We start from the raw sequence: 14,811 nt of genomic DNA, 5'->3' as shown, positions 1-14,811 counted from the left end.
CATGTTTACATTCTGATAATTTTTAGGTTTGTATTTTTAAACTTTTCAAATTTTCTGATTTTTATCTGTTCTTAATACCTAAAAACAAACTCAAACTCAACCCAGACAAGACGGAGTGGCTGTGGGTCTTGCCTCCCAAGGACAATTCCATCTGTCCGTCCATTACCCTGGGGGGAGAATCATTGACCCCCTCAGAGAGGGTTCACAACTTGGGCGTCCTCCTCGATCCACAGCTCACATTAGAGAAACATCTTTCAGCTGTGGCGAGGGGGGCGTTTGCCCAGGTTCGCCTGGTGCACCAGTTGCGACCCTATTTGGACCGGGAGTCACTGCTCACAGTCACTCATGCCCTCATCACCTCGGGGTTCGACTACTGTAACGCTCTCTACATGGGGCTACCTCTGAAAAATGTTCGGAAACTTCAGATCGTGCAGAATGCAGCTGCGAGAGCAATCATGGGCTTTCCCAAATATGCCCATGTTACACCAACACTCCGCAGTCTGCATTGGTTTCCGATCGGTTTCCGGTCACAATTCAAAGTGTTGGTTATGACCTATAAAGCCCTTCATGGCACCGGACCAGATTATCTCAGGGACCGCCTTTTGCTGCACGAATCCCAGCGACCAGTTAGGTCCCACAGAGTGGATCTTCTCTGGGTCCCGTCAACTAAACACTGTTGCTTGGCGGGACCCAGGGGAAGAGCCTTCTCTGTGGGGGCCCCGGCCCTCTGGAACCAACTCCCCCAAGAAATTAGAATTGCCCCACCCTCCTTGCCTTTCGTAAGCTACTTAAAACCCACCTCTGCCGCCAGGCATGGGGGAATTGAGATACTCTTTCCCCCTAGGCCATTACAATTTTATGCATGGTATGTCTGTATGTCTGTTTGGTTTTACATTAATGGGTTTTAATCGTTTTTAGTATTGGATTATTATTGTACGCTGTTTTATTATTGCTGTTAGCCGCCACGAGTCTCTGGAGGGGGGCGGCATACAAATCCAATCAGTCAATCAATCAATCAATCAATAAATAAATCTCTCTAAGCCACCTAGTGTCCAGGTGGTTTCAGGAAGTCAGATAATTCTTACAGGTAAACAGATGGATGGACAATTATATAACCTCTCTAAATACCAAAATAGAAAGAACCACTTCTGTTCTATTCAAGTTGATCAGAACTTCAGGATGGAAAGGGGGGATACTTTACTTAAGTAGGAAAACAAACCTTTAGATCTGATGCTGGGCAGTGGGTCTACTTCCAGAATGAAGTCATCTTTAAGAAAGAGGAATCCGACAATGGAGAAGAGGTAGACAAGGATGAGGGCCAGAAGAGCTGTCAGTAAAATTGAACGTCCATTCCGGGTCACGCTTTTGATAACATTGAATAAAGTCTCCTCACGATAGATCAAATCAAATAGCTGAAAAAGAATTTTTTTTAAAATCAAATCAAAACAAAAAGGATTATAACACATTGTTCTACTTCTGTAAGTTTTATTCCCTGAACTTCTGAAAAACACTGAAAATATTTTCTTTTTTTTCAGCAAGACTGGGGATTCTCTGGTAATAGAGAGCCCATGTGTTGCTTGTATTATACGTAATATTTTCTCTTACATCCTGCAATATTTTCTTTCTTGTGATCTTGTTTTTAATCCATGATTTGGTTTAATTGTTTTAAATTTGGTTTTAATTATTATTATTATTTATTAGATTTGTATGCCGCCCCTCTCTGAAGACTCGGTTCTGTAGTTTTAATAGTAGATTTTATTATATACTGTCCAGGATCACATCATATGAGATGGGCAGCTATATAAATTTGACAAATAAACATACAAATAAATTTAAGATTGAGTAGCTGTAGTACACTCTTATGAGTATCAACAGTCCCATTATATTGATAGAATACACTGTGTAACTGAAAATATCTTACAATTTCCCAGATCATGAACAAATGTTAGGTTCTGCCTGCTAAATTCTCTAATCTAAATTATATTTCTTCTTAGACAACTTATAAAATTGCAGGCACCCATAAAAGTAGACAAAACACCAAAAAAGCAAAAGGAACAAAATATTTTTTCATTAATGACTACGGTGATAAGGTTATTGTACCAAGATGCTGTAGAAAAGTTCGTGTACAAAAAGTCCCAAGACGCTAGTCAAGATATAGGCAACATGATAAAGAAATTCCATGTCCATGATCATGGCTTTATATCCTCGGATGAATGTTCCACGATTGCCAACAAAGCTTACTACAAACACAATCTTATTTGTCAGCTGCAAAACAATCACAAGATAGATATAGTTAAGGACAAATATATTAGTATGATGCTGCACTCTTTGATTTTTGTTTTTAATTAACTCTAATATAAATCTACTTGTATTTTTAATCTTTTTCATTTGTCCACAAGGAAAAATCTTAACTCTATGATTAATTCCTGACATGACTATGGTTTGCCGCCCCTCTCCAAGTCCGCGGAGAGGGGCGGCATACAAGTCCAATAAACAAACAAACAAACAAATAAGCAAACAACAAACAAACAAACAAACATACTCTGGTAAGGTGGTCCTTGATTTAACAACAGTTTGTTTAGTTACTATTCAAAGTTCCACAGCATTGTAAAAAGTGACTTATGACCATTTTTCACACTTTACTTACTTACTTACTTACTTACTTACTTACTTACTTACTTACTTACTTACTTACTTACTTATTTGATTTTTATGCCGCCCTTCTCCTTAAACTCAGGGCAGCTTACAACATGTTAGCAATAGCACTTTTTAACAAAGCCAGCATATTGCCCCCACAATCCGGGTCCCCATTTTACCCACCTCGGAAGGATGGAAGGCTGAGTCAACCTTGAGCCGGTGATGAGATTTGAACCACTGACCTACAGATCTACAGTCAGCTTTAGTGGCCTGCAGTACTGCACTCTACATGCTGCGCCACCTCGGCTCTTATACATCTCTTTACATCTCTTGTAGCATCCTCTTGATCAGGTGATTGAAATTTAGATGCTTGGCAACTGCTTCATATTTATGATGGTTGCTGTATCCAGGGGTCATGTAATCGCTTTTTGTGACCTTCTGACAAGCCAGGTCAATGGGGAAGGCCGATTCACTTAACAACTGCAATCATTCCTTTAATGCAGTGCTTCTCAAATATTTTCTGTTATCCCCCCCCCCCCCCCCCAGGAAGAAGTAAACATTTCATGCCCCCAACTCTCCACTGATGTGCATCTTGCAGCCCGGCCCGGCCAACCTGCCACCCACAAATTGCACCCCAGTGTGAAACGTATGTCCTACCTGACATTTGTTCTGGTACCTCCGTCGTGTGCCTTGGCGTTGTATCCAGGCAGCCCATTCTAAAAAAAAACATCTTGCGAGTTCAAGAAGTTTGTTTGAACTCGTAAGACGTTTTCTTTTAGAACAGGCTGCCCTGGACACAACATCAAAGAATGCAAGAGAGGTACCATTATTAACCCTTTAACATATTTAAGGTTCAGGAGGGAAGTGTTTTTAATAGGAAAGTGAACACAAGAACAAGGGGACACAATCTGTCTAGTTGAGAAAATATTATTTTACTGAAAGAGTAGTAGATGCTTGGAACAAACTTCCAGCAGACGTGGTTGGTAAATCCACAGTAACTGAATTTAAACATGCCTGGGATAAACATAGATCCATCCTAAGATAAAATACAAAAAATAGTATAAGGGCAGACTAGATGGATAATGAGGTCTTTTTCTGGCGTCAATCTTCTATATTTCTATATTTCCATTACAAGTGTGAGTTAGGACGTGCATTCTACTCCCTGTGGCAAAAAAAAAGCACATTCCCCAGGGTAACGTGCCCCCCTTTCATCACTCTGTGCTCCCCCAGGGGATGCGCCCCACTATTTGGGAAGCACTGCTTTAATGGATGTGGCAAGCAAGGTCATAAAATGGGCCAAAACTCTCATTAAAAACAGTCTTACTTAGCAAAACATATTTGGGACTGAAATATGGTCATAAGTCAAGGACTACCTGTATAGTATAACTTTATCTTCCATCTAAGATACTATAACATGTTTATCTAGAAATATGTCCTACTGAGTTCAAGAGGACGTCTGACATCAATAAGCATCCTAACCTATGCCTGATTTCTCCGTAACTAATTGACTTACATTGAGAGCCCCCAGTATGTTCAGAGTGAGGCCGATGCCTAGATGATAGATGCATCGCAAAATCAGTGCCACAAGGAGCGGTCGGAGCCCATAGCGCTGAGTAAACAGAGCCATGATGGAAAAGCAGATTAAAAACCAGGAAAGCAAGGGAATCAATGGGGAATCCAGCAATCCTAGAAAATTAAGAGACACAATCAAATATTTATAGTGTTTATCATTTACATAGCACTCGTATAGCTGAAAATCACAGCACATGGTAGCTATTCCTGATCATTAACTGCTGGAGAAGTCAGCCAGTTACCAACCACCAAAAAACCCCCCGCCTTGAGTAGAATTGTGCAGGTAAAGTACACCTGCATGACTGGCACTCCTGATAGGCAACAAAAATATCAATGCCTTACTGCATAGCTCTAATCATGTACAACGGCATCACTGAATTATATTAAATAAACCTTGTCCTGATTCAGCTGTCTTAACATATTTATACCGTTTTCATCCTTAGCCCACTTATTCTTGCCAGCAAAGCATCCCCTGATGTGAAAATGACACCTTTGTTTTAGAAATCTGCATATCATTTGAACGGATGAAGCAGGCTAACCAATGACTAGTGTTGGGCGAACCCATTGAAGTTTGGGTTCGGTGGGTTCGGCCGAACTTGATGTTGGAGTTCGGGTTCGTGCCCTGAACTCAAACCCCAACACCTCTGGCCCGGCGGGAGGTGAAGCACTGGGGGGGAGGTCAGGCTCAGATCTCTAGGAGCTCAGCAGGGAGAAAGTCCTGACGCCATGCTCCCTGTCTTTGCAGCCGGCAGGAGAGCCGCGGTGGAACAAGTGAGAGGTTCCTAAGCGGGCTCTAGGGTCAGGCGCGGCTCTTCCCCCCCCCCCCCGGCAGGAGGGCCAAGCAAATGGGAAATGGGATTCCCTGCCTCCTTTTCTTGCATCCTCCCAGTCTATGGGAAATCCACACCTCCCCTTCCTCCTTGTGCTCCAAAGGTCTGGATTCTCTCCGCCCTTTTAAAGCCCTTCAGGGGCGGAGCCCTCTCCGTCTCTCCCTCCCGCTTGAAGCTGCCGGCCGGGAGCCTGAATAGCCGGCATGTGCAGAGCGCCTCCCCCCTCCCCCCCCCCACTGCTGCAATAGTATTGCGGTGTTCAATCAAACGCCAAACCTGAACAGGGCCTTCTGGAAAAATCCGGGATCGGGTTCAGTATACCGAATACGGCGACGTTCGGCACGGTTCGGTTTGCAAGTTTGGTTCGCCCAACACTACTAATGACGTGTTAATTTTGCGGAAAGGCTACTTCTGAAGAGTTGTATTCCCGCAATGTTCAGGGGGCGATTCATAACGGTTGTCAAAAGAAAGACTACATTACAATTGGTATAAGAGGATATCTGTGTCTCTGCAAAGGAATCTGTGAATGGCAAGAGCAGAAGTAAAAAAAAAAAAAAGTCAAGGGAGAATGAATACCTACCCATTGAGGAGGCCTCAACGTAAGGGTAGAAAAAAGCAATGATGATGTTTATGAAGACAGCCAGATTGAAGGAAATACTTCCCCAAAGCGTCATTCTGCGAGAGAACCAGTACATCAGCCTATTGCCTATGGAAACAGAGGCAAAGCTAAGTAAATCTCATGCTTCTAAGCAGCAGCACAAGCTTCCCCAGAGTTCTAGCAATCTTATTGCAAATATTCACCGGGCCAGGGATCAATATACTTGTTTTCTCAACTCAATTACAAACAGCATCAATTGCCTGAAAGTGGGACACAATTTCCAAATGTTGTCATATGTGAGTTTATCAAAACAGAGGGTAATGCAGCAAACGCAGCTGAACAAACATTACGTCTTCATTTTATTTCTGCTGCCTTTATCATGTGTGCAACACTGCATTCATATATCAATGCTTAAAGGGACACACAGTCAACCAGAGTAGGCAGGACAAAATTACAAAACCTGATCGTGCCGTACCGCTGTTGTGGGGATGGAGAGGGCTGCTAGCACTGACTAAGCGTTTAAAAGAAAATCGGCCTAATTTAATTAGATTTTCTAATGTTAGTAAGCGGGCTACCCAGCCTTTCTCTCATATTCATGGAACGTCTTATTTTGGAAACATTCCCAGGCTATTAGTTCTACTTTAGAAGTTTCAAGGCCAGCAAACATATCAGAGAAAGCTGAATAAGCAGAGAGACGATTCAGAGTTAGCAATAAATATGGAAGGAAATAATTGTATGCCAGGATTGTGATGTAGAAGTTTTTTGTTTCCATCCAAAGGGGCCCCCTCTTTTTTTGTTTCCATCCAAAGGGGATCACAGTTAGGCCTTTTGGGGACCTGAATACAACATAAGAGCTGGGGTGGCGCAGTGGTTAGAGCAGTGTTTCCCACCCTTGGCAACTTGAAGAAATTTGGACTTCAACTCCCAGAATTCCCCAGCCAGGATTCGCTGGCTGGGGAATTCTAGGAGTTGAAGTCCAAATATCTTCAAGTTGCCAAGGTTGGGAAACACTGGGTTAGAGAACAGCACTGCAGGCTACTTCAGCTAACTGCTAGCTGTAGTTCAGCAGTTCAAATCTCACCACCGGCTCAAGGTTGACTCAGCCTTCCATCCTTCCAAAGTGGGTAAAATGAGTACCCAGATTGTTGAGGGCAATATGTTGATTATTACCTATAAAGCCCTAAATACTGTAGGGCCTGACTATTTACGGGACCGTCTCCTGCCATATATCTCCCAGAGACCAATAAGATCACACAGGGTTGGCCTTTTCCAGGTTCTGTTGACTAAACAATGCATGTTGACCGGGCTGTGGGGAAGAGCCTTCTCTGTGGCTGCCCCAGGCTCTATGGAACCAACTCCCCTGCCCGATGCCCATATTACTCCCACTCTGCTGTCCTTCTGAAAGGCTACGAAGACCTGGCTTTGCCGGCAGGCCTGGGAGACATGAATTTTACATCTTTCATGGCCAAATCACATTTAATGTATGTGTTGATTAGATTTTTGAATCGTGGCTTTTAACGGAGAGGGGCAAATCTAAGTAATAAATAAATAAATAAACTGGGGTTATTGTTTTAATTTATATTTGACTTCTTTTTATTGTAAATTGTATTTTTATATTGCAAACCATCCTGAGTCCTTCGGGACTGAGCGGCATAGAAGTCAAATTAATTATTATTGCTGTTGTTGTTGTTGTTGTTGTTGTTATTAGTAGTAGTAGTAGTAGTAGTAGTAGTAGTAGTATAAAAGAGGAGGAATTCTGGGAATTTAAGCCCGCAAGTCCTAAAGCTGTCAAGTTTTACAAGTTTTACAAACTTTTTACAAGTTTGTATAAAGTGTACATGGTTGTAAAATAATAATAATTATTATTATTATAATAATAATATTATTATTATACAACCATGTAAAATACAACCATTATTATTATTATTATTATTATTATTATTATTATTATTATTATTATTATTATGTAAACTTCTTAGAGAGGGCTGTAGAAGCACTATGAAGCAGTATATAAGTCTAAATGCTATTGCTGTAATGAGGCATATACAAAATGGACACTGCTGTCATCAATCTGTTCTCATGGATACCAATGCAGATGCGTCTGGATAGCGACACATCTTAATGCCAAGGTTGTTGACTCTGCCATCATATTACTTTTTAGTAAGCAACTTTCCAACTTAGGCAGAAAATTCCCACCCAAAGTCTAAAGTGTTTTCCAGATTTCCCCTAAACTAGATGTGTGAAGCTGCCAATTTTTCAACGATTGTAACCTGTGACTGATTGTATGAAATGATTTTTTGTTGTTGTTTGAATTGGAGCACAGTATACAAGACTTCAACACTTCTGTTTCAGAGTCAGAAAAAGAGAGGTTTCGGTGGTATTTCTATTTGACAGATATTGCATAATGCTGTAGCAACTAAGTCAATATGTGCTTAGTGCAAGTTTGGTGCTCTCCAAATTACCATCTGAAAGAAGAATCCCATTGCCTTTTCCCAGACTTACTGCGCAATTTCCTCTGCCATTCCATTTCATTGTGGAGAAAGGATGACTGCTCAAAAAAATCACTGACTTTGCTGCCCTGCTCATCCTGCTCTGTAGTGGTAAATAGGCGGTTTTTTGTCTCTTTGGTCAGGAACTGGCAGATGCTAGGCACTGGAAAGATAATCTGTTCCATACTTCGATCCAAGCGTACAATCTAGGTGAAAAAAGAGTTTTAAGTTATATTTCTCCTACAATTCTTTGACTTAAAAGATCTACATTTCTAACAAAGTCCATTCTGATGGCTCAGTATGTGTATGTATATGTATGCACCCACCCATATAACTACCGTATTTTTTGGAGTATAAATCGCACGTTTTCCCCCTAAAAGAGGGTGGAAATGTTGGTGCGTCTTATACACCAAATACAGCCATTTTTGCTATCCCAAAGCCCTGATCCCCATCCCATTTTCGGACAGAAGGTCTGAGAAGCCTGCAGACTGTTTTTTCAGAAAAATGGGGTGGGCAAAGAGTTTGGGAAGCCTGCAGAGAACTCCTGGGTGCTGGGGGATGGCAAAAATGCCCCAATTTTTCTGAAAAATGGGCCATTTTTTCCTTCCCCCAGTCCCCAGGAGCTCTCTGCAGGCTCCCCAGACCCTTTGCCCACTCCATTTTGTGAAAAACAGGTGAAAAACAGCCCCTCTTTTTTTTTTGCAAAAAAGGGGGCTGTTTTTGCCTTCTAATTACTCTATCTAGCATGACTGGAGGAGGAATTCTGGGAGTTGAAATCCACTAGTCTTAAAGTTGTCAAGTTTGAAGATCTCTGGTTAAGGGTGCAAGGGTATTTAAACTTGGCAACTTTAAGACTTGTGGCCTTCAACTCCCATTGCTGAGCTAGCATGACTGGAGGAGGAATTCTGGGAGTTTAAGCCCACAAGTCCTAAAGCTGTCAAGTTTTACAAGTTTTACAAACTTTTTACAAGTTTGTAAAAAGTGTACATGGTTGTAAAAAGTATAAATTTTGTAAAAAGTATTCTGCTACACTGGTATTTTATTAAATAATATATTACTACACCATTTGGTTCAGAATACTTTTTTCTTTGTTTTCCAACTCTAAAATCTTAAGTGCGTCTTATACTGCGGTGCATCTTATACTCCGGAAAATGTGATATTATATTGCAGTATCTATTGCTAGCCACTGTGGCAATATTATCCTACACTTTGTACTAGTGCAAAGCCATAGACACAGTGTTGCAACTTAATTTCTTGGAACTTCTGTTAGATAAACAGATGAACTCATTTGTTTATCATTATGTTATAATTTGACATTAAAGATCTAAGTTAACATCTCAAGATGCATCTTGTCTCTAGAGTTTTTGAATAACCGCCTATCATGGGTCAGATGAGAAATAATAAAAATGGTGGTACTCAGTAAAACAGGCAATAATTCTGAAGAAGTCGTAGACCTGGTTATTGTGAATGTGATTACATTCTCCCACAACTTTTTCTATTGTCACTCCAGCCCTTTGAACACACTACCTGAAGATATTCTGAGATACATTAGAAGGGGAATATGGGGTTTCAGAGAAAATAACCGAGCACAAAGATGTATATAATTATATAGAGAGCAAGTTTGGGGAAGTGAACTTCACCTCTATCTGGGATGTGTGTTTCTCATAATAAGCTAATGGATCTTCTTCTTCCTCTTGGACAGGAGTTGTTGATTTCAGCATCTGGGTCAGTTGCTTGTTGTGCAAAATAAGCTGCAAGAAAGCAAAGGGAAAAATAATTTATATTTATGATTTACATTAACTCAGAAATCATTTAAAAAACCCAAGGGAATTGTCCTGTCAACTATAATTAACAGTACATTTGCTCATATTTACTAAAAATGAAAGGCTTTGAGGAAAAACCGGAGAAAAATATAGTTAATAAAGAGTCAAAAGAGCTTGTACTTCCCGTGGGAGACGGCTCTTCAATTTGTCGCAGTAATTAAGACACAGAGTAATAATCTGTAAATTATCAATCATGAATCCCAAAAGAAATGGATTTACAATGAATAGTGATCATGGCCTTGGACCTAAGCTATGTGAACAACAGACTTCACATAAAGCAATTGATTTTCTATCTCTGAAGATAAAGGATGAGTTAGTTTAATTATAGGGATGTTTCTACATGAAGGACCAAGAAAGTGTTGTACCCTATGAAAATGATACAAGAATGTAAACATATTCAGTAAAGCCATCAATATAGAGTTTTGCAGCTCTTCTGATCTAGTATACCATAGCATCCATATGGAGTCACTAGAATATGACTTCATATTATAAACAAAGGCTTTTAATGAAAGATTGCCTATGACAATGGAAATATACAGGAAGCTAATAATATGGCACTGTTGTAAGAGAAAGAAGCCAAATCACGGTTGCTTTCACATAGAGATAGGATCCATTTTTCTTGTTAGAAAGGAAAATGGCCAATACTTAACAGGCAAGTCAAACTGAATTATAGGGTCATCAGCAGCCCCACTAATCACTAATAAAGATTGTTCTAAGTGATCCAGTGCATGGTTTTCCTTGCTTCTTCTCTATAAAGTAAGGTTGATTCAGAACCAATAAAATTTAACTAATATCCTTTGACTCCAAGATCCAGGCTTTAGAAGAATTCCAAAACGTTCTATAGAAGGAAGAATTTTATCTAGTGTATTATCTAGTGTAATGTTATACTGCACTATAATAGAAGTAAGACATGAAGCCTGATTGGACATTGCAAGAAAATTAATGCTTTTAGATGTGAGGCTAAGTTTTCAGAACTGCTTTGCTCATCCACTTTCCACTATTAGAGAGACACAACCAATTCTCTTCTCATTTCTTTTTTGCCCTGAATTACAAGTGCAATTTTATTGCATTATGTTATTATTTGCCTCAGCTACTAATTGTAGAATTCATAACCTATTTCATACAGCATACTTCCAGTCCTATTCTCATAACTGAGTTAATCCATACCTTTTTAAAAAAGTAGGTCTCTGACAGATATAACTACATCACATTATATGAAATAGCAAAACCATAGAAACAAATAATCAAAGAAGTGTCACAAATTGTCATCTAGTTCCATAAATAACGCAATCACAGGCTTATAGTATACTTGAACACTATCTAAGCTTCACAGCCCTATTTCCTTCCTTCTTGTCATTTTTTCCCAAAGTCCCTACTTCTTTTTCTATATTTTCTTTTCCTCAATAAACCACTCGTTCTACTGTTATTATAGGTGATCAGTCAGTCAGATGGTTAGAGTGAATTTGATGTTTTCATCCACCTATTGAGTTCTTCCCAAGTAACTGGGATAGACTGATGTTCTTATTTAATGATGTTAAAGGTATTATATTATTATTATTTAAATTTATTGGTTGCCCAATTCAGATGGAATCTGAGCAGCATACAACTAGAAAGAAACATAAAAACAGACAAATTATAAACAACTAAAACAAAACCAAACAAGAAAATTAACAAAACAGGAGCCTGAAACAAATAAACCTCAAAGCCAGGCCTAATACCAAAGCCAGGTTTTTAAAGGTCACTGGAACCCAAAAAGAGAGGGGATAATAATGATCTTTGGGGGAATGCTGTTCCAGAAGGTGGACACTTTTAATCTCAAAAAAGTATCTTTCTGTTTTCTCATAGAAGGGATTTTGAAAACATTATGATAGTAATAGTTTTACTCTCCAGCATAACATGTTTATGTATATGTTGTAACCATAAGTATCTCAATTAATTGGTATCTTTGATTCCATCATCACAAAACAATTAGTTAAAATGGTTGAGACAGCTAGTCTTCATTCTCTCTAAATATGGACTGTCACACAAGGTTTGTCACAATAGTCAAATAGCATTTCCTAGCCATCTCCCTTTTTAACGGGAACATTGAAGCCATTCATATACCATAGAAGAGAGCCCTTCTTCCTCTTCCTCCTGAATCCGTTTCACAGGCTTTAAGAGATGCTGAAGATGCTTATTGTGTCGAGAAAGCTAAAAGATAAAGATAAACAATATATGCAGATTCACAATGGTATGAGAACTTGATCTTTGCACCTATGTTTTTTAGAGGATTAAAACTTCCTTGAACTGAATCTTAAATTTCTAAAATTACCGCATTACAATGCAATCAACTATGTCAATTCTCAGTGGTTAGAAAAACGACTAGACAATATAGAGTTTAAGCCAGAATTATTCTTATTAGGCATTGTATCAGGCAGTTATGATAAAGGGACAATATACCTAATGTTTACACATCTTGACTGCAGCAAGAATTGTATACTCGCAGCAGTGGAAGAGTGAAAACACCCGTTCAGAAGAAAAGACAATAAGGAAGATACTGGTCTTTGCAGAAATGGATAGACTAATGTTAAAAATATTTTTAAGTTAATTATCTACCTAAAACATAGACTCAAATTGTATGGACTATTCATTTGAACCATGTCCACTTTAATTGTTAACCTTCCACTGGATTCTAAGGATGATTTTAGGCATGATATTTATAAAAGGATAATGATTTTCCCTGGATATTTCTCATTGCGAGGTGGAGCTCATATATACAAATAAACACCCCGTTTGCTTTTTTTCTTTTTCTTTTGTATGCCAACTACATCTACCTCAATAAGTTACATTCCTGTTCTTTGCTGAATAATTAGGATTATGAGATAAGATTACAAGCCAACACATCAGAACATAATCACACAAAATTATCCAATAAAAACCCCTGCCATAATATGAGTAAATATTTAGGAAGGGTTATATATTCAACACTTAATGATCAATCATTTGGGGATGCTGAAGGAAACCAAGAACTCCCAACTCCTTTCTTTCTAAAGAAAGTAAATTAGAACGTATTTATTGATTGAGATTGAAGTGCTAGCCAAATTGCAAATGAAGCTAAAATTTTCCTATGATGGCTTTAATTAAAAATGTAATTAATCTGTCCAGGCCATTCAGTGTAATAAATGTGGGAGAAAGTCCTCTTTCTCATTTATCATACCAAAGCACTACAGCACAACAAGAGAGAGAGTGAGAGAGAGAAATTTATAGTAAGTAATAAATAAATCTATGATACCTGTAAAGCCAAAATATAGATGTTGTGTCCAACTTCCCGAGGGGAAACCTCAGAGTTTTCACATTCCTCTTCTTCAAGGTAAGCTTTCTTAATGACATCGACCTGCAAAATAAGGTACAGAAAATCAAAATTGGATGCAAAGTAGATTGTACTGTAATGACTTCATATAAACAGGATGTAACAATGTATGGTAAAGTTGTCATATAAGCATAGACCAATAATTTACTATGGGATTTGATATTATATGAATTTCAGTTCGTTCTAAATAAAACATTTTTCTCGTTTAAAAATACTAAAATTTTCAGATGAAAGAAATTAGGCCTGATTAGAACTTGCAGAGGTCTTATGGTTGAAATAATGCATTAAACAATTCCTTATTGCATCCATATCGTTGCCCTTTTCTTTCTGGAGTTGACAAATTCATATATTTCAAACTAATTATTTATACCATTCTGATCCTTAGTGAACATTTCCAAATACTTGGAAGACCTTAAGATAGCACTATTAATATTTTTAAACTACTGACTATCATATCTACTTAACTACTTAAGTAATTAACTACTTATCTACTGTTCATATGTGATCCATGCCAGCTTCACATGTATTATTTAATCATTAATCTGTTTTTTCAGAATTACATTATATTCTATGATTTTAAAAACATAAAGCAATAACGTCTGTATTTTTCATATGACTTTTTCCTCATAGCAGATGATTTTCTAAATATTTAAAATATTCTAAATATTTCATCTACTCCTTCAAAATATGAATAGCATGCAATTTTTGAGATGAGAAATATTTTAAAGCAGATATTACTAGCATAAATTATATAGTCACCTTAACATAGTTCCCTCTAAGCTGAGCAGTGAGCAATGGCTCACTTAAAAATCATCATCAACTCAGAGTTTTTCAAACCTGCCCAGAAGCCGAGAGGGAAAGAGTGAGAGGGAAAGAGTGCCGCCCAGTCCTGAAGGGACTGCCGCTCAGACACTATACTTTTCCGCCCACCCCCCAAAAAAATTAGAGTGAACATGGTCACCTATGTTTCAACAGATCATATATTTTATTTGAAATGAAATCTATGATGGGTTTTTCTAGTAGTCCAACTACTTTTAACACCCTTACTCTTGAATTAGCTGAAACAGTACCATAAGTTCACTATGGGTGATAAATCTCTTAGATTTTCAGTTGAATTTGTCGACAAAAAAAAGGGGGGTGCTGATATGATTTAAAAAGTTGTCAATGAGAGTATACCCATCTATCACAATGAAAGTTGGTATACTGAAACACAACTATGAAGGTTTACTTCAGCCTGGTATAATAAATATCTCCAAGAATGAAAAATTGCGCCCATTCCAATTTTTAGATGCCATCTTTAAACCGAACAATTAACAGCAACCATGTAGCTCTAACGAGTCAAACATTTCTATGGAGATTCTCAGTCATCCAGGTCATGGTTGTCTCACAGATGCTTTTTAAGGAGGCAATTGGACTTTCTGCTTTTTCTTTGAAGAGGTTTCGCTTCTCATCCAAGAAGCTTCTTCACTTCTGACTGGATACTCCTTTTTTCATTGAGAAGCTGGAGCTGTGC

General features: G+C 38.5%; 1 protein-coding gene across 2 annotated transcripts in view; it reads right to left on the bottom strand.

The window, feature by feature from the left end:
- ITPR3 (inositol 1,4,5-trisphosphate receptor type 3) overlaps nucleotides 1-14,811 on the bottom strand; it is a 170,273-nt gene that overhangs the window by 15,908 nt on the left and 139,554 nt on the right. For both annotated transcript variants that reach the window (XM_070745257.1, XM_070745258.1), the window contains exons 45-52: nucleotides 13,221-13,322; nucleotides 12,053-12,139; nucleotides 9,767-9,877; nucleotides 8,140-8,332; nucleotides 5,620-5,745; nucleotides 4,151-4,323; nucleotides 2,101-2,265; nucleotides 1,220-1,412 (exon numbers count right to left, since the gene is read on the bottom strand). In XM_070745257.1, the coding sequence (XP_070601358.1) occupies nucleotides 1,220-1,412; nucleotides 2,101-2,265; nucleotides 4,151-4,323; nucleotides 5,620-5,745; nucleotides 8,140-8,332; nucleotides 9,767-9,877; nucleotides 12,053-12,139; nucleotides 13,221-13,322 (1,150 nt within the window). The remainder of the gene's footprint in view (nucleotides 1-1,219; nucleotides 1,413-2,100; nucleotides 2,266-4,150; nucleotides 4,324-5,619; nucleotides 5,746-8,139; nucleotides 8,333-9,766; nucleotides 9,878-12,052; nucleotides 12,140-13,220; nucleotides 13,323-14,811) is intronic.

Source organism: Erythrolamprus reginae, chromosome 3 (assembly GCF_031021105.1).
Source record: "Erythrolamprus reginae isolate rEryReg1 chromosome 3, rEryReg1.hap1, whole genome shotgun sequence".
Classification (NCBI taxonomy): domain Eukaryota; kingdom Metazoa; phylum Chordata; class Lepidosauria; order Squamata; family Dipsadidae; genus Erythrolamprus; species Erythrolamprus reginae.
This window is presented reverse-complemented; position numbering and strand designations above follow the sequence as displayed.